Here is a 13,886-nt window from a genome sequence, read left to right as displayed (position 1 = left end):
CGCCGTGTCATTTGGACTAAAGAGGAGAAGGACGACCCAAGTTGTTATCAGTGCTCAGTTCAGAAGCCTGCATCTCTGATGGTATGGGGTTGCATTAGTGCGTGTGGCATGGGCAGCTTACACATCTGGAAAGACACCATCAATGCTGAAAGGTATATCCAGGTTCTAGAGCAACATATGCTCCCATCCAGACGATGTCTCTTTCAGGGAAGACCTTGCATTTTCCAACATGACAATGCCAAACCACATACTGCATCAATTACAGCATCATGGCTGCGTAGAAGAAGGGTCCGGGTACTGAACTGGCCAGCCTGCAGTCCAGATCTTTCACCCATAGAAAACATTTGGCGCATCTTAAAACGGAAGATACGACAAAAAAGACCTAAGACAGTTGAGCAACTAGAATCCTACATTAGACAAGAATGGGTTAACATTCCTATCCCTAAACTTGAGCAACTTGTCTCCTCAGTCCCCAGACGTTTACAGACTGTTGTAAAGAGAAAAGGGGATGTCTCACAGTGGGAAACATGGCCTTGTCCCAACTTTTTTGAGATGTGTTGTTGTCATGAAATTTAAAATCACTTAATTTTTCTCTTTAAATGATACATTTTCTCAGTTTAAACATTTGATATGTCATCTATGTTCTATTCTGAATAAAATATGCAATTTTGAAACTTCCACATCATTGCATTCCGTTTTTATTTACAATTTGTACTTTGTCCCAACTTTTTTGGAATCGGGGTTGTACTATGATAAAACCATAGTGATGGATAGAACCATCCACCATAAAAGACCTGATATCTGACTGATCAACAAACAAAACAAAATCAGATACATTATAGACATCGCCATACCAGAGACAACTTACATATAAAATACACAAAAACACAGATCAGGCACATGAAATACACCACCTGTGGAGAATGGATAAGCTGGTCATCGTCTCTGTTGTTTCTTGCACAGGAGTCATCTCTCTCTCTCTCTCTCTCTCTCCCCCTCTCACGACACAACAATTACATTACAAAAAGCACCAATAATAAAACACAGTCAGGAAATTTCTCAAAACACATGTAGAAACCTGCCCTGATACCTTGGCCTTCACCCAGGGATATACGGGGTAGCTACGGGGATATCCACAAAATTTTCTTTTTAAAAACTAAATAAATAATTCAGGTCACCTTCTGCAATTGCTTTATCCTGATCAGGGCTGTGGTGAGACAAGAACTTTATTACGACATTCTTTATTTTGACTTCCAAACCCTAAAGTGCTTTACACATAACCCTAACAGTACATGCAGCAAGACACTTAGTTGAAAATCTACACGAATACCACGAGCGACATAAAACTATGAAAATGACTTCCAAGCAGCTGATGTGTGAGCGGTGATGAGAACAACAGTATCTGAATGAAGCGCTCAGAGTGTGCAATATTTCAGAAGTGCAACCATTCAGAGCTTTATGATGACGTTCATTGTTCAAAGTGCCAGGAGAAGCCATGTTAGCCTAATGGTTAGAGAAGCAGCTTTGGGATCAAAAGGTTGCCGGTTTGATTCCCTGGACCTGCAGGAATGGCTGAAGTGCCCTTGAGTAAAGCACCTAACCCCCAGGCTGCTCCGGGTATGTTATACATCTCTCTGGATAAGAGCATCTGCTAAATGCCATTAATGTAATGTGAATCGAAACATCGTAAGCAGGACGTTATAGTCAATGCAGATGTTAAGACACAGTGGGTGTAGCTCTGACTTGCGTATGTTTCCTGGGGAGGATGTGAGCTGCTGAAGCTTTTTTTTTTAAATTAAACCGACAGCACAGCAGCAACACACTGTGCAATATTTACATCATTACATTACATCTAATATGGATTTTATTAAAAGTACGGACTGTACTAGTTTTTCAACATCATGTAGGGTGAGCCTGTGTGCAAGCTTGGATACCCTTCTGAAATCACAGGTCACTTTTTGAGATACGTGGGAGTTAAATGTGAAGCCATGTCCAATGGGGTGGATATTAGGCGCTTTCTAGTATTGTTCTTTGGAAGAAGTTCCTCCTTTTTCAGTGTCTCTGCACTACAGGAACCGAGGACGGTTGTAGTTCTTAGAATGTAATTTTTGGGTGATTGGTCAAACATGAGCCAGTGGAGCACCAGAAACCACCATTTTTAAAAATCCATATAAAAATTAGCCGTGTAAATAACAGCTCTTAATGTTAACATTATTTAAAACCAAACACATGGACCAACAGTGAAGTCCAGACTTTGAGCGTGTATGCGAAGGAGGAAATAAAGTACGACTGCAATGCATCTAAGCGAAATATAAAAATCTTTGCTAGCATTTCTTGCCGAAGTCACACAAGCCACCTTACATCACTTCAGTGTTCCTACTGGTGGTGGGAATACAAACAGAAAGAAAAACAAAACCTTTGAAGGTACAGTATGTAGTTCTTGGGAGAGATCCCCAGGGGGTAGTTCCTCCTAATACGCCCCTAGAATTGTTTTGTCCGAAAGCACCTATTAAGGAAGAAGGAAAGGTGTGTGTGTGGGGAGCACCTCCTACAGGGAACCATGTGGGACAACGTTGCATTTTTAGTCTCTGAATAATTTCAATTACTGCTAATAAACTGGGAAAATGTCCATCAAGAAAGCTCTACACCAAACAAGAATGTTTCCAGCCTTAAACTACCATGTTTAGTACATTAAAATGCAGCACTTATTCCACAATTAAGACGTATCCATAATCTGAGAGGAACAAGTAGAAAGTACGTCACTGACCACTTTAACCAGCATTGATTCGGTTATGTGATTCTTCCAGAAAGGACAATGTCTAGCTTACAAAAACTGGTGATGACTTACTGATGAATCACTGATCAATAACAACTCAAAAGATGACTTGGATGATATCAAGTCAAAGCAGCGTTGGGGGGGAAAAAAAAAAAACCTCACACCAGAAGTCAATATTGGCGCTCTGAAATTTTGCTGAAAATCATTAGATTGTGTGATGACATCACACAATATGTAACCACATCTAAATTGTACACTACCGTTCAAAAGTTTGGGGTCACCCAGACAATTTTGTGTTTTCCATGAAAAGTCACACTTTTATTTCCCACCATAAGTTGTAAAATGAATAGAAAATATAGTCAAGACATTTTTCTGGCCGTTTTGAGCATTTAATCGACCCCACAAATGTGATGCTCCAGAAACTCAATCTGCTCAAAGGAAGGTCAGTTTTATAGCTTCTCTAAAGAGCTCAACTGTTTTCAGCTGTGCTAACATGATTGTACAAGGGTTTTCTAATCATCCATTAGCCTTCTGAGGCAATGAGCAAACACACTCAGTGCGTTTACATGCACATAGAGAAAATCGCATTTCTGCCGTTGCTCGACTGAAATCGAAGTTCTAAATGCCATGGAAACACCTTAGCTCGGCTGAAATCGAACCGAACTGGATTTCTCGTAATCGAGCTACGTGACCTAGATTATGCGATTGTAGCCGAGCTACCTTCCGGAAGTGACGAGTGACGAGACCACAAGCGAGAAACACAACAGCCTCGGTCGGCATGACAACAGTAGTAGTAGCGAGCAGCAGAAGAGGTCAGGAGGAACAAGGAGAACTTTGTTTATACTCTTGAATAGCTCTTCTTCATGATGACAACCGGAAGTGTACCAACACGATGGGGCGTGTAGCGCCACCTGTGGCTCGGGTGCACAATGTACCTCACACAATAGCTCGATTTCCTTGTGTGCATGTAGGATTGGATTTCTCTGGCACCCCTGCTGGGACCCTTAGCTCGATTACCGACAGTAGCTCGATTTGGATGTGCATGTAAACGCACTGACTGTACCATTAGAACACTGGAGTGAGAGTTGCTGGAAATGGGCCTCTATACACCTATGGAGATATTGCACCAAAAACCACACATTTGCAGCTAGAATAGTCATTTACCACATTAGCAATGTATAGAGTGGATTTCTGATTAGTTTAAAGTGATCTTCATTGAAAAGAACAGTGCTTTTCTTTCAAAAATAAGGACATTTCAAAGTGACCCCAAACTTTTGAACGGTAGCGTACATGTCATGGAGCTGAACGGGATCCTGTTCTCTATGTTCTTGTAGGCTGGATATTTTGTTTGGCTGTTTTTTTTTTAAAGAGGACTAGGGCAGGGAAGACGGCAGACGTGACATTTTTTTCACAAATCAGTGATTTCTGCTGTTGCTCAACGAGAACGGAGGTTGCCAAAATTGTGAGAAGTCACCAGATTTGTCACTAGTCTTCGGATCAGATTATTAGTCACTTGGGAAGGTTGAAAATTTGCTAAATCTAGTGATAAAGTGACTAAACTGGCAACACTGAATCAAGGATCCATGTAGTTGGTCTACAGTAGAGGCTGACCAATCACATCTGCTCATACTTCCTGGCAAATTTAGCTCGTTACTTTCCCCCCCAACTATAAACAATTTTGATATTTAAACCACCATAACCCTGATGATGATAAAGCAGTTACTGAGGAGAAATTAACGTTTCATTCAGCACTGCACGAACACCCAGGGAGCAGCCATGTGAACGAATGGTGCATTTTCTGCTCCTGTAGGCAGGAGGACGAGAACGTGAGCCGTGATTGACTGTAACTGGCCGAAACAAGTCTCTGTTATCTGGATATAGATATAGAGCAGTTTATGCAGTCTGTAAAACTTTTCATGCACGTGCATCAGAGTTCTCTCCTGTGTGAATGCGCTGGTGTGTTTTGAGTGTGTTTATCTGACTAAAACTTCTCCCACAATGTGAGCAGACATACGGCTTCTCTCCCGTGTGAATGCGTTGATGTATCTGGAGATACGTTTGGCGAATAAAACTCTTCCCACACTGTAAGCAGTGATACGGTCTCTCTCCTGTGTGAATGCGCTGGTGTATCTGGAGACTAAGCAGGTGTGTAAAGCTCTTCCCGCACTGAGAGCACTGATAGGGTCTCTCTCCCGTGTGAATGCGCTGGTGTGCTTTGAGAGTGCCTCTTTTCGTAAAACTCTTCCCGCACTGTGAACACTGATACGGCTTTTCTCCCGTATGAATACGCAGATGCGTTTGGAGAGTACTCGGCTGAGTAAAACTCTTCCCACACTGTGAACAGTGATACGGTTTCTCTCCTGTGTGAACGGTCTGGTGTTTTTGAAGATGACCCACTTGTGCGAAACCCTTCCCACAGTATAAGCAATTATACGGCTTTTCTCCTGAGTGGACGTTCTGGTGTTGTTGAAGATGACCAAGCTGTGCAAAGCCCTTGCCGCACTGCAAGCAGTGATACGGCTTCTCTCCCGTGTGAATGCGCTGGTGTGTTTGGAGAGCACTTCTGTGACAAAAGCTCTTTCCACACTGCGAGCACTGATGCAGCTTCTCTCCCGTGTGACTGCGTTGGTGCGTTTTGAGATTGGTTTGCCGATTAAAACTCTTCCCACACTCTGAGCAGTGGTACGGCTTCTCTCCCGTGTGAATGAGCTGGTGTCGCTGGAGAGCGCTGTGGTGAGTAAAGCTCTTCTCACACTCTGAGCAGTGGTACGGCCTCTCTCCTGTATGGATGCGTCGATGTGTCTGGAGATTAGTGTGGTGGTTGAAACTCTTTCCACACTCCGAGCAGCGATATGGCTTCTCACCCGTGTGAATGCGCTGGTGTTGGCGGAGAGTATTGCGGTGATTAAAACTCTTCCCGCACTCCAAACAGTGATACGGCTTCTCTCCTATATGGAGGTCTTGGCGTGTTTTGAGATCACTCTCTTGAGAAAAACTGTTCACACAACCTGGGTATTGGTGAAAGCCTTCCTCCAGTGGATTGTGATTAGTGGAAAGTAAATTACCACCAGTGTTCTGCTCACTACTGGAGCATCCCGTTAGCATCATGTTTTCATATTTAATTTCTCTTGATTCCTCATAGTGGCACGTCTTGACGTGGTCATCAAAGTCAATTTGAGATGTGTAGGAAAGAGGACACAGGGAGCAGGAGAAGATGATCACAGTGTTGTTCATTCCTGGAGATAAAAAATAAACACATTAGAAAGTTAAACACATATTTTTTTTTTAAATAAAAGGTGAATAACAGCTCCAAACTCGGGCGGCACGGTGGTGTAGTGGTTAGCGCTGTCGCCTCACAGCAAGAAGGTCCGGGTTCGAGCCCCGTGGCCGGCGAGGGCCTTTCTGTGTGGAGTTTGCATGTTCTCCCCGTGTCCGCGTGGGTTTCCTCCGGGTGCTCCGGTTTCCCCCACAGTCCAAAGACATGCAGGTTAGGTTAACTGGTGACTCTAAATTGAGCGTAGGTGTGAATGTGAGTGTGAATGGTTGTCTGTGTCTATGTGTCAGCCCTGTGATGACCTGGCGACTTGTCCAGGGTGTACCCCGCCTTTCGCCCGTAGTCAGCTGGGATAGGATCCAGCTTGCCTGTGACCCTGTAGAAGGATAAAGCGGCTAGAGATAATGAGATGAGATGGATGGGGGGGGGACAGCTCCAAACTCACAGATTTAACAGTTTAAATGTTATGAGTTTGGGTAAAATTTTGTGGAAACAGCAGCTTTACTTCACATCATTCCAGATCACAACACTGTATTGTTGATTATTGTTAACTGTATAGCTTTTCTAGAACTCAGCCCACTGGTAAGAATGTGACATTTTTTATCTAAAATTGGGCCAAAAATCCATCCATCCATCATCTACACCACTTATCCATTGTGAGTCGTGGGGGAAGCTCACACTCACACCTCTGGGGATTTAGACCGAATTGACCAGTTGACTGAGGCTACATCCACACGACAACGGCAACGAGATTTTTTTTTTAGCGGGTAAAAAAAATATCGCGTCCACATGGGCAGTGGATCAGTAAAATATCAGGTACATATGGCAACGCAACGCTTGCTGAAAACGATGCAATACACATGCCACGCCTCTACGTGCGCTGTAAGACGGTCCCATCGGAGACACCAGAACAATAGAAGAAGTAGGACGCATGCGCATAAACCCCTTCTTCTACCCGGCATGAATGAGTGAGTGCTGCTTGTTCTAGTCATGTGGTTGTGACGTCATCGTAAACAAATCCGTTCTACTCATCCAGACGACTTCGCAACGGCGCCGTTGCCAGATTTTTCCACTCTGGAAACCGTTCTCAAAAAATATCGTTTTGGGGCACCCAAAACGCCGGTGCCGTGTGGACGCCAGGCCGAAACGATAAAAAATTTTATCCGATTCACCTGAATCCGTTGCCGTGTGGACAGGGCCTGAATCCACATCTTTGAACTGTGGGAGGAAACTGGAGCACCCATTCAATTATTGACAAATTTAATTGGATGAATCCAAATCAGAATAACTGAAAAACAAGTAGACCATCAAACAACTTGGATCTCATGTGTTTCCTCAGCGGAAATTTGAGGGATACATTTTTTTTAACCTAATAAAAAGGCAAAACATTACTAAATATTTGGATAATATGTATAACATAAATCTGTACTCACTTCCAGTCCCTGGCTGCTGAAAGTTTAAGAGCTCCTGCTTTAAATGATAATTTCACCAATTCAACCAATCACACAATAAATGCTTGTTGTGAGGCATGCAGGAGCTCTGTCCATTATAAAAGGTACACTTGTGTTCAAAATAATAGCAGTCCAACAAGACTAACCAGATCAATCAATCACTGTTTTGGGTGGAAATTATATTACTACATGGCAAATAATTTACCAGTAGGTGTAGTAGAGTCATAGAAAACCAACAGACCCAACATTCATGATATGCATGCTCCCGAGTCTGTGTAATCGAATAATTAAGTGAAAGGGACGTGTTCAAAATAATAGCAGTCCAACAAGACTAACCAGATCAATCAGTCACTGTTTTGGGTGGAAATTATATTACTACATGGCAAATAATTTACCAGTAGGTGTAGTAGAGTCATAGAAAACCAACAGACCCAACATTCATGATATGCATGCTCCTGAGTCTGTGTAATCGAATAATTAAGTGAAAGGGGCGTGTTCAAAATAATAGCAGTGTGGAGTTTAATTAGTGAGATCATTCATTCTGTGAAACAACAGATGTCAGTCAGGTGGCCCTAATTTAAGGATGAAGCCAGCACATGTTGTACATCCATTTCTCTCTGAAAACCTGAGAAACATGGGTCGTTCCAGACACTGTTCAGAAGAACAGCGTGCTTTGATTAAAACGTTGATTGGAGAGGTAAAACGTATACTGTAAAGAAGTGCAGAAAATGATGGGCTGCTCAGCTAAAATGATCTCCAGCGCTTTAAAATGGACAGCAAAGCCAGAGAGACGTGGAAGAAAACAGAAGACTACCATTCGAATGGATCGAAGAATAGCCAGAATGGCAAAGACTCAGCCAATGATCAGCTCCAGGGTGATCAAAGACGGTCTGAAGTTACCTGTGAGTACTGTGACAATTAGAAGACGCCTGTGTGAAGCTAATCTATTGGCAAGAAGCCCCCGCAAAGTCCGACTGTTAAAAAAAAGACGTGCTGAAGAGGATACAATTTGCCAAAGAACACATCGACTGGCCTAAAGAGAAATGGAAAAACATTTTGTGGACTGATGAAAGTAAAATTGTTCTTTTTGGGTCCAAGAGCCGCAGACAGTTTTTCAGACGACCCCCAAACACTGAATTCAAGCCACAGTGCACTCTGAAGACAGTGAAGCATGGTGGTGCAAGCATCATGATATGGGGATGTTTCTCTTACTGTGGTGTTGGGCCCATTTATCGCATACCAGGGATCATGGATCAGTTTGCATATATCAAAATACTTGAAGAGGTCATGTTGCCTTATGCTGAAGAGGAAATGCCCTTGAAATGGGTGTTTCAAAAAGACAACGACCCCAAACACACCAGTAAGCGAGCAGCATCAGGGTTCAAGACCAACAAAATGAAAGTTATGGAGTGGCCAGCCCAATCCCCGGACCTTAATCCGATAGAAAACTTGTGGGGTGACGTCAAAAATGCTGTTTCTGAGGCAAAACCAAGAAATGCAGAGGAATTGTGGAATGTTGTCAAATCATCCTGGGCTGGAATACCTGTTCACAGGCGCCAGAAGTTCTCAGAAACCGTGGTTATACAACTAAATATTAGTTTAGTGATTCACAGGAATACTAAATCCTGAAGATTTTTTCAGTTTATACAGTAAATATTTGGAGTTTGTAATGAAAAATGCAGACACTGCTATTTTTTTGAACAGCCCAATGTTCATTTTTCTTCATTTTCTGTAAAGTAATTAAAATATTGATACATTTTTCTTCATGTTTTGATGTAGAATATAATGTGCAGTGTTCCCAATGCATGGAAATAAAAACTATTATAAGGATTTTGAGCTTTACTCACGTTTTTAAACACACTGCTATTATTTTGAACACAACTGTATGTCCGGGGGACAAATCACATTTGAAGGCAGAATGAAGTTAAAAAAAAAAAACCTTGTGTACAGTGAAGAAAATTTCAATCATCATTTTAGGCCAGTCAGTTATCAAAATGCTACCAAAATATTATACACTAAACTGGCTAATATACGTTCTGTTGTTGAGAATTCTTCTATCTACCGTAAGCTGTTTATCTTGGTCAAGACTGTGGTGGATCTGGTGGGAAAACTATTCCCGGATGGGACACTAGTGCAAGAGCACCATTCACATAGATCTAGGGGCAATCTAGCCACATATGCTTGGACAATGTTTAAAAAAAATAATAGAACTAGGAGGAAATCTGCAGGAATATGGGGAGAATGTGAGAAACTCAACACAGACTCTGGGTCAAGCCCAGGACCTGTGAGGAGACAAAAGGTTACCCACTGCTTGACAAACTACACTCCAATATTAGTGTTTTAATCCAATGGATGCCACTGAGGCTTAATGTTTTTTTTAAAGCTGATTTAGGGTGAAATTAGTCAAAGGAATTCTGATGCTTTCATTGTTTAACCTGTAGGATGTCTGCAATAATGTCTGCTTGCCATAAAAACCCATGTTGAACCTTGTAATGATGCCCTTGGAAAGTATTTAAAGGCTGAGGTGGTCAGTGTTTATTGCCCACTTCCACTTTTGCAGGTTTATAATGATGTGCTGTATTATCCATATAATTTTCATCAAAAGATCAACAAGTCAACACTCATGATGATCCAGGATCTATACAAATTATTCATAATTCATAAGCCACAATAATTCAATGCAAATACAAAAAACCCAACCCCGACTTGCTACCAGTGAGCACTGATTTGTACATAAAGATTATCATGTGTACACCATCTACAGGTCAGCTATCTGGACTGGAAGCTAAATCAGAAGTGAGCTCCATTTAGGATCCAGTCAGTAAAATGTTCCCACTTTCACTTACCTCAGAATTTAAAGCTGAAAACATATATCCAGCTCATACCCATATTTAACTGTTTAACTCCATCAGATTGTGCTGTTGCAGTAAAACCCAGGTAGAAATATTTCCATGGCTGTGGTGATGGAGAAGCTCGGGTGGTTCACTCTGAACTCGGAAAGGGTGTCTTTTTCCACACTTTCTTTTATTTCAGAAGGTTGCCAGCTAAATACAGCCATCTACTGGACTGGAGAGTGAACAGAGACGTGCCTCAGTCCTTGAAATGAATAAATAAATAAATAAATAAATAAATCCAACCATTTCCCCCTCAACCAAGGGATGGTTGGAGAAGAGTTTAGTATGTGAGAAGACCCTGCTAAACGTAGCTAAAGGGTGGTCAATGCCACCCTAGCATGAAGCAGAGCCACCCTATGTCCACCCCAGAAAAAATATTACTGCAGGTACTAATGTCATATAATGTCAAAGTAAACAATTTGTTAATCAGGGAATTAGCAGGGAATCTGGGACATTCTGTCGCATGTCCCAGACCCGGAGAAATGTAACTGAATTGTCTTGGCCAGCCCTAAGGGTCCCATCTGCATCCCATCATTGCTGAGGAGTGTGCTCCCATCACCCAATCAAGCATCCAGCCAGAGCAGGTCATGATATTTTTTAACCATATTAACATGCCATTGTTGTGTATTATGCCTGATGTCAAGACTCTCGTCTCTGCGAGCCTACCACACAGATTTAATACTTGTGTCATTTTTAGGGCATACCTAACAACCTGTGTTTTCTCCCCCCCCACCAATCTGTCCCTCTGAGTTACATGTTGGTCCTGGGATTGAGATGCTGACCTCTTCTGCCCCTCGGACCTGCTTGATCCATCCTGGTGCCCTGTGTCTGGTCAGAGTTTTATCGCATCGCTCCTGTGGAGGACGGCCCCATGAGGACAGTTGAAAGTCACACCTGGAGGACGCTCTGGACTCTTACAGTAATGCTTTTATGGCTGAGGACTACAGTTGACTTGCTAACTTTAGGACTGCAGTTGTCATGAACAGTTTTGCACTCAACTTTCCATCAATGAAGAGTTTATAACATCAACAAAACTGTCCTCATGTTAAAACTGTTAATATTATAGTCATGCTGTCTGTTGTTGCCCAAATGAGGATGGGTTCCCTTTTGAGTCTGGTTCCTCTCGAGGTTTCTTCCTCATGTCGTCTGAGGGAGTTTTTCCTTGCCACCGTCGCCACAGGCTTCATCATTGGGGATAGATTAGGGATAAAATTAGCTCATGTTTTAAGTCGTTCAAATTCTGTAAAGCTGCTTTGCGACAATGTTTATTGTTAAAAGCGCTATACAAATAAACTCGACTTGAATCTCACTGCTGTAGTGAAGTTAAGTCAGTTTATTTGTATCGCGTTTTAACAACAGACGTTGTCACAAATCAGCTTTTCAGAAAAATTAAAAGACTTTAAATGACAAAACGGCACATCTTGTGGGGCGTTCCTGATATGCAGTGATTAGTACCTACAAAAAGTGGTCGAAGGAAGGACGACTGGTGAACCGGTGACAAGGTCATGGGTGTTGAAGGCTCATTGATTTGCATGGAGCACAAAGGCTAGCCCATATGGTCCAGTCCCACAGAAGAGCTACTGTAGCACAAACTGCTGAAAAAGTTAATGCTGGCTAAAACAGAAAGGTGTCAGCCTTAACTGTTTCAGCAGTTTGTGCTACAGTAGCTCTTCTATGGGGAACACCCCACAAGACGTGCCATTTTGGAGATGCTCAGACCCAGTCATCTAGCCATCACAATTTTGTCAAAGTCACTCAGATCCTTACGCTCGCCCATTTTTCCCGCTTCCAACACATCAACTTCAAGAACTGACTGTTCTCTTGCTGCCTAATATACCCCACCCCTTGACAGGTGCCATTGTAAGAACATAAATCAGTGTAATTCATTTCACCTGTCGGTGGTTTTAATGGCGTATATAAAAATGTAAAATATCTGATCAGCATGAAGATATCGTGTGCACAAAGGCATGACAAAATTTTAACATACAATTTTCAGCAGGCTATAACTTGGCAAATTTGCAACTGTTTGCCAACTAACAGACATTAAAAGACATCCAAAAGTGTAGAACAAGCCAGAAAATCTCAAGTATCTAGAATGAATAGTTCAAAAGTACAAAAGTAATGAATTACGGAATTTTTAAATTTTTAGCAACACTTGTTTATTAGGGCCACAGCCCTTTATTTAAAGACTAAATATTTCAGAGCCTAAAAAAAAAGATACAAGCCAAAACCTTAGCACACTAGTACTGGGGTACAATGACTTTACTTACCTAAAGTGTGAAGCAAATCCAAGCTGGTCAGTCTGTTGATTTAAAATGGAATGACTCTCACACACACAAATTTATATATTATATATAAAATTTCAGATTGAAATCACTCTCATGGCTCCAGCACAAAAGATCATTTAAAGGTAGACTGCCTTTCAGATTTTCCAAGTGTAGATCATTACAAAGAATTTCCCCGACACCCAATTATTTTTGTTTAGTGATCGAAAGCTAATGAATTCAAGGTCACAGACTTCCAATTTTATTAGTTTTTTTCTAATAGAACAATTAATGAATTTAGGACCACGTGGCCCTAAATTCTCCGCTATTTTTTCCTGCTTCACCATGACCCAATTCAAGATACTACATCATGCATCACGTGGTGGGCGTTCCCCGTTCACGCAAGGCATTGTGGGATACAAATTTGAAACAGGAGAGAACAACGGCGGACGTGAGTGTACGAATGAAACGTGAAAGACCGACTACAGCAGGGGTCTTCAATCCTATCCGCAAAGGGCCGGTGTAGCTGCAGGCTTTCATTACAGCCAAATTGGAGGCTCACTTGATTGTTGACTGGAGACGAGGGTGAAATGATTAAACAAGTGAAATCAGGTGTAGCTCCTGCTTGGTTGGAATGAAAGCCTGCAGCCACACTGGCCCTTTGTGGATAGGATTGAAGACCCCTGGACTACAGTAATGGAAAGCGAGAAAAGACATGTTGCAAAGGAAAGGGAATGCAGGACCAAACTAATAAATATCGGCACTCAGCGAGCGCCTCGGTGTGATCAGCTGTTTGTTTAGCGACAGAATGATGGAACTGTCAGTGCACACTCAAAGGTAAACCTGTGGATGCCAGCTGCCGTAAAACCTAGAAGAAGAAGAAAAACCTGCGCATGCGCACACGGACTTCCTCTGTCTGCTTGACTGCGCGAAACGAGCAATTTCATGCACATTATTTGCTTTAATCCCCTCAAATTAAATAACTTCCCAGCCACAGAATGGCCCGTTTTTTGTTTTTGCTTTGGTGAGATATTGCAGAAATAAACATGCATCACAATGACCAAATTTCACCAATTTTATGAACTCGAAAGGCCGCCTCGCTTTAAAGGAACACATTCAAAGTGCAATTACTCAGAACAGACCACGCGTTAATGCGAATTCTTCATGTGGGAGAGACGACTTTGTGTGTGTGTTTTCAAAGAAATGGCACTCATATAGACAATGTTT

The 13,886-nt window shown here is 42.1% G+C and overlaps 1 protein-coding gene across 1 annotated transcript; it reads right to left on the bottom strand.

The window, feature by feature from the left end:
• Positions 1–742: 742 nt before the first annotated feature.
• LOC132883086 (gastrula zinc finger protein XlCGF26.1-like) lies at positions 743–10,508 on the bottom strand. Its single transcript, XM_060916275.1, has 2 exons — positions 10,348–10,508; positions 743–6,012 (listed from the first exon to the last, which is right to left on the bottom strand). The coding sequence occupies exon 2, from the start codon at positions 6,008–6,010 to the stop codon at positions 4,691–4,693; it is 1,320 nt and encodes a 439-aa protein (XP_060772258.1). The 5' UTR covers positions 6,011–6,012; positions 10,348–10,508; the 3' UTR covers positions 743–4,690.
• Positions 10,509–13,886: the final 3,378 nt, after the last annotated feature.

This window comes from Neoarius graeffei, chromosome 1 (genome assembly GCF_027579695.1).
Source record: "Neoarius graeffei isolate fNeoGra1 chromosome 1, fNeoGra1.pri, whole genome shotgun sequence".
Classification (NCBI taxonomy): Eukaryota; Metazoa; Chordata; class Actinopteri; order Siluriformes; family Ariidae; genus Neoarius; species Neoarius graeffei.
Note: the sequence above shows the minus strand (reverse complement) of the source record. Positions and strands in the feature narration are given on the sequence as shown.

Bases quoted from the DNA above. Each gene is read 5' to 3' on its own strand.
- LOC132883086 (XM_060916275.1), bottom strand. From the start codon at position 6,010: ATGAACAACACTGTGATCATCTTCTCCTGCTCCCTGTGTCCTCTTTCC.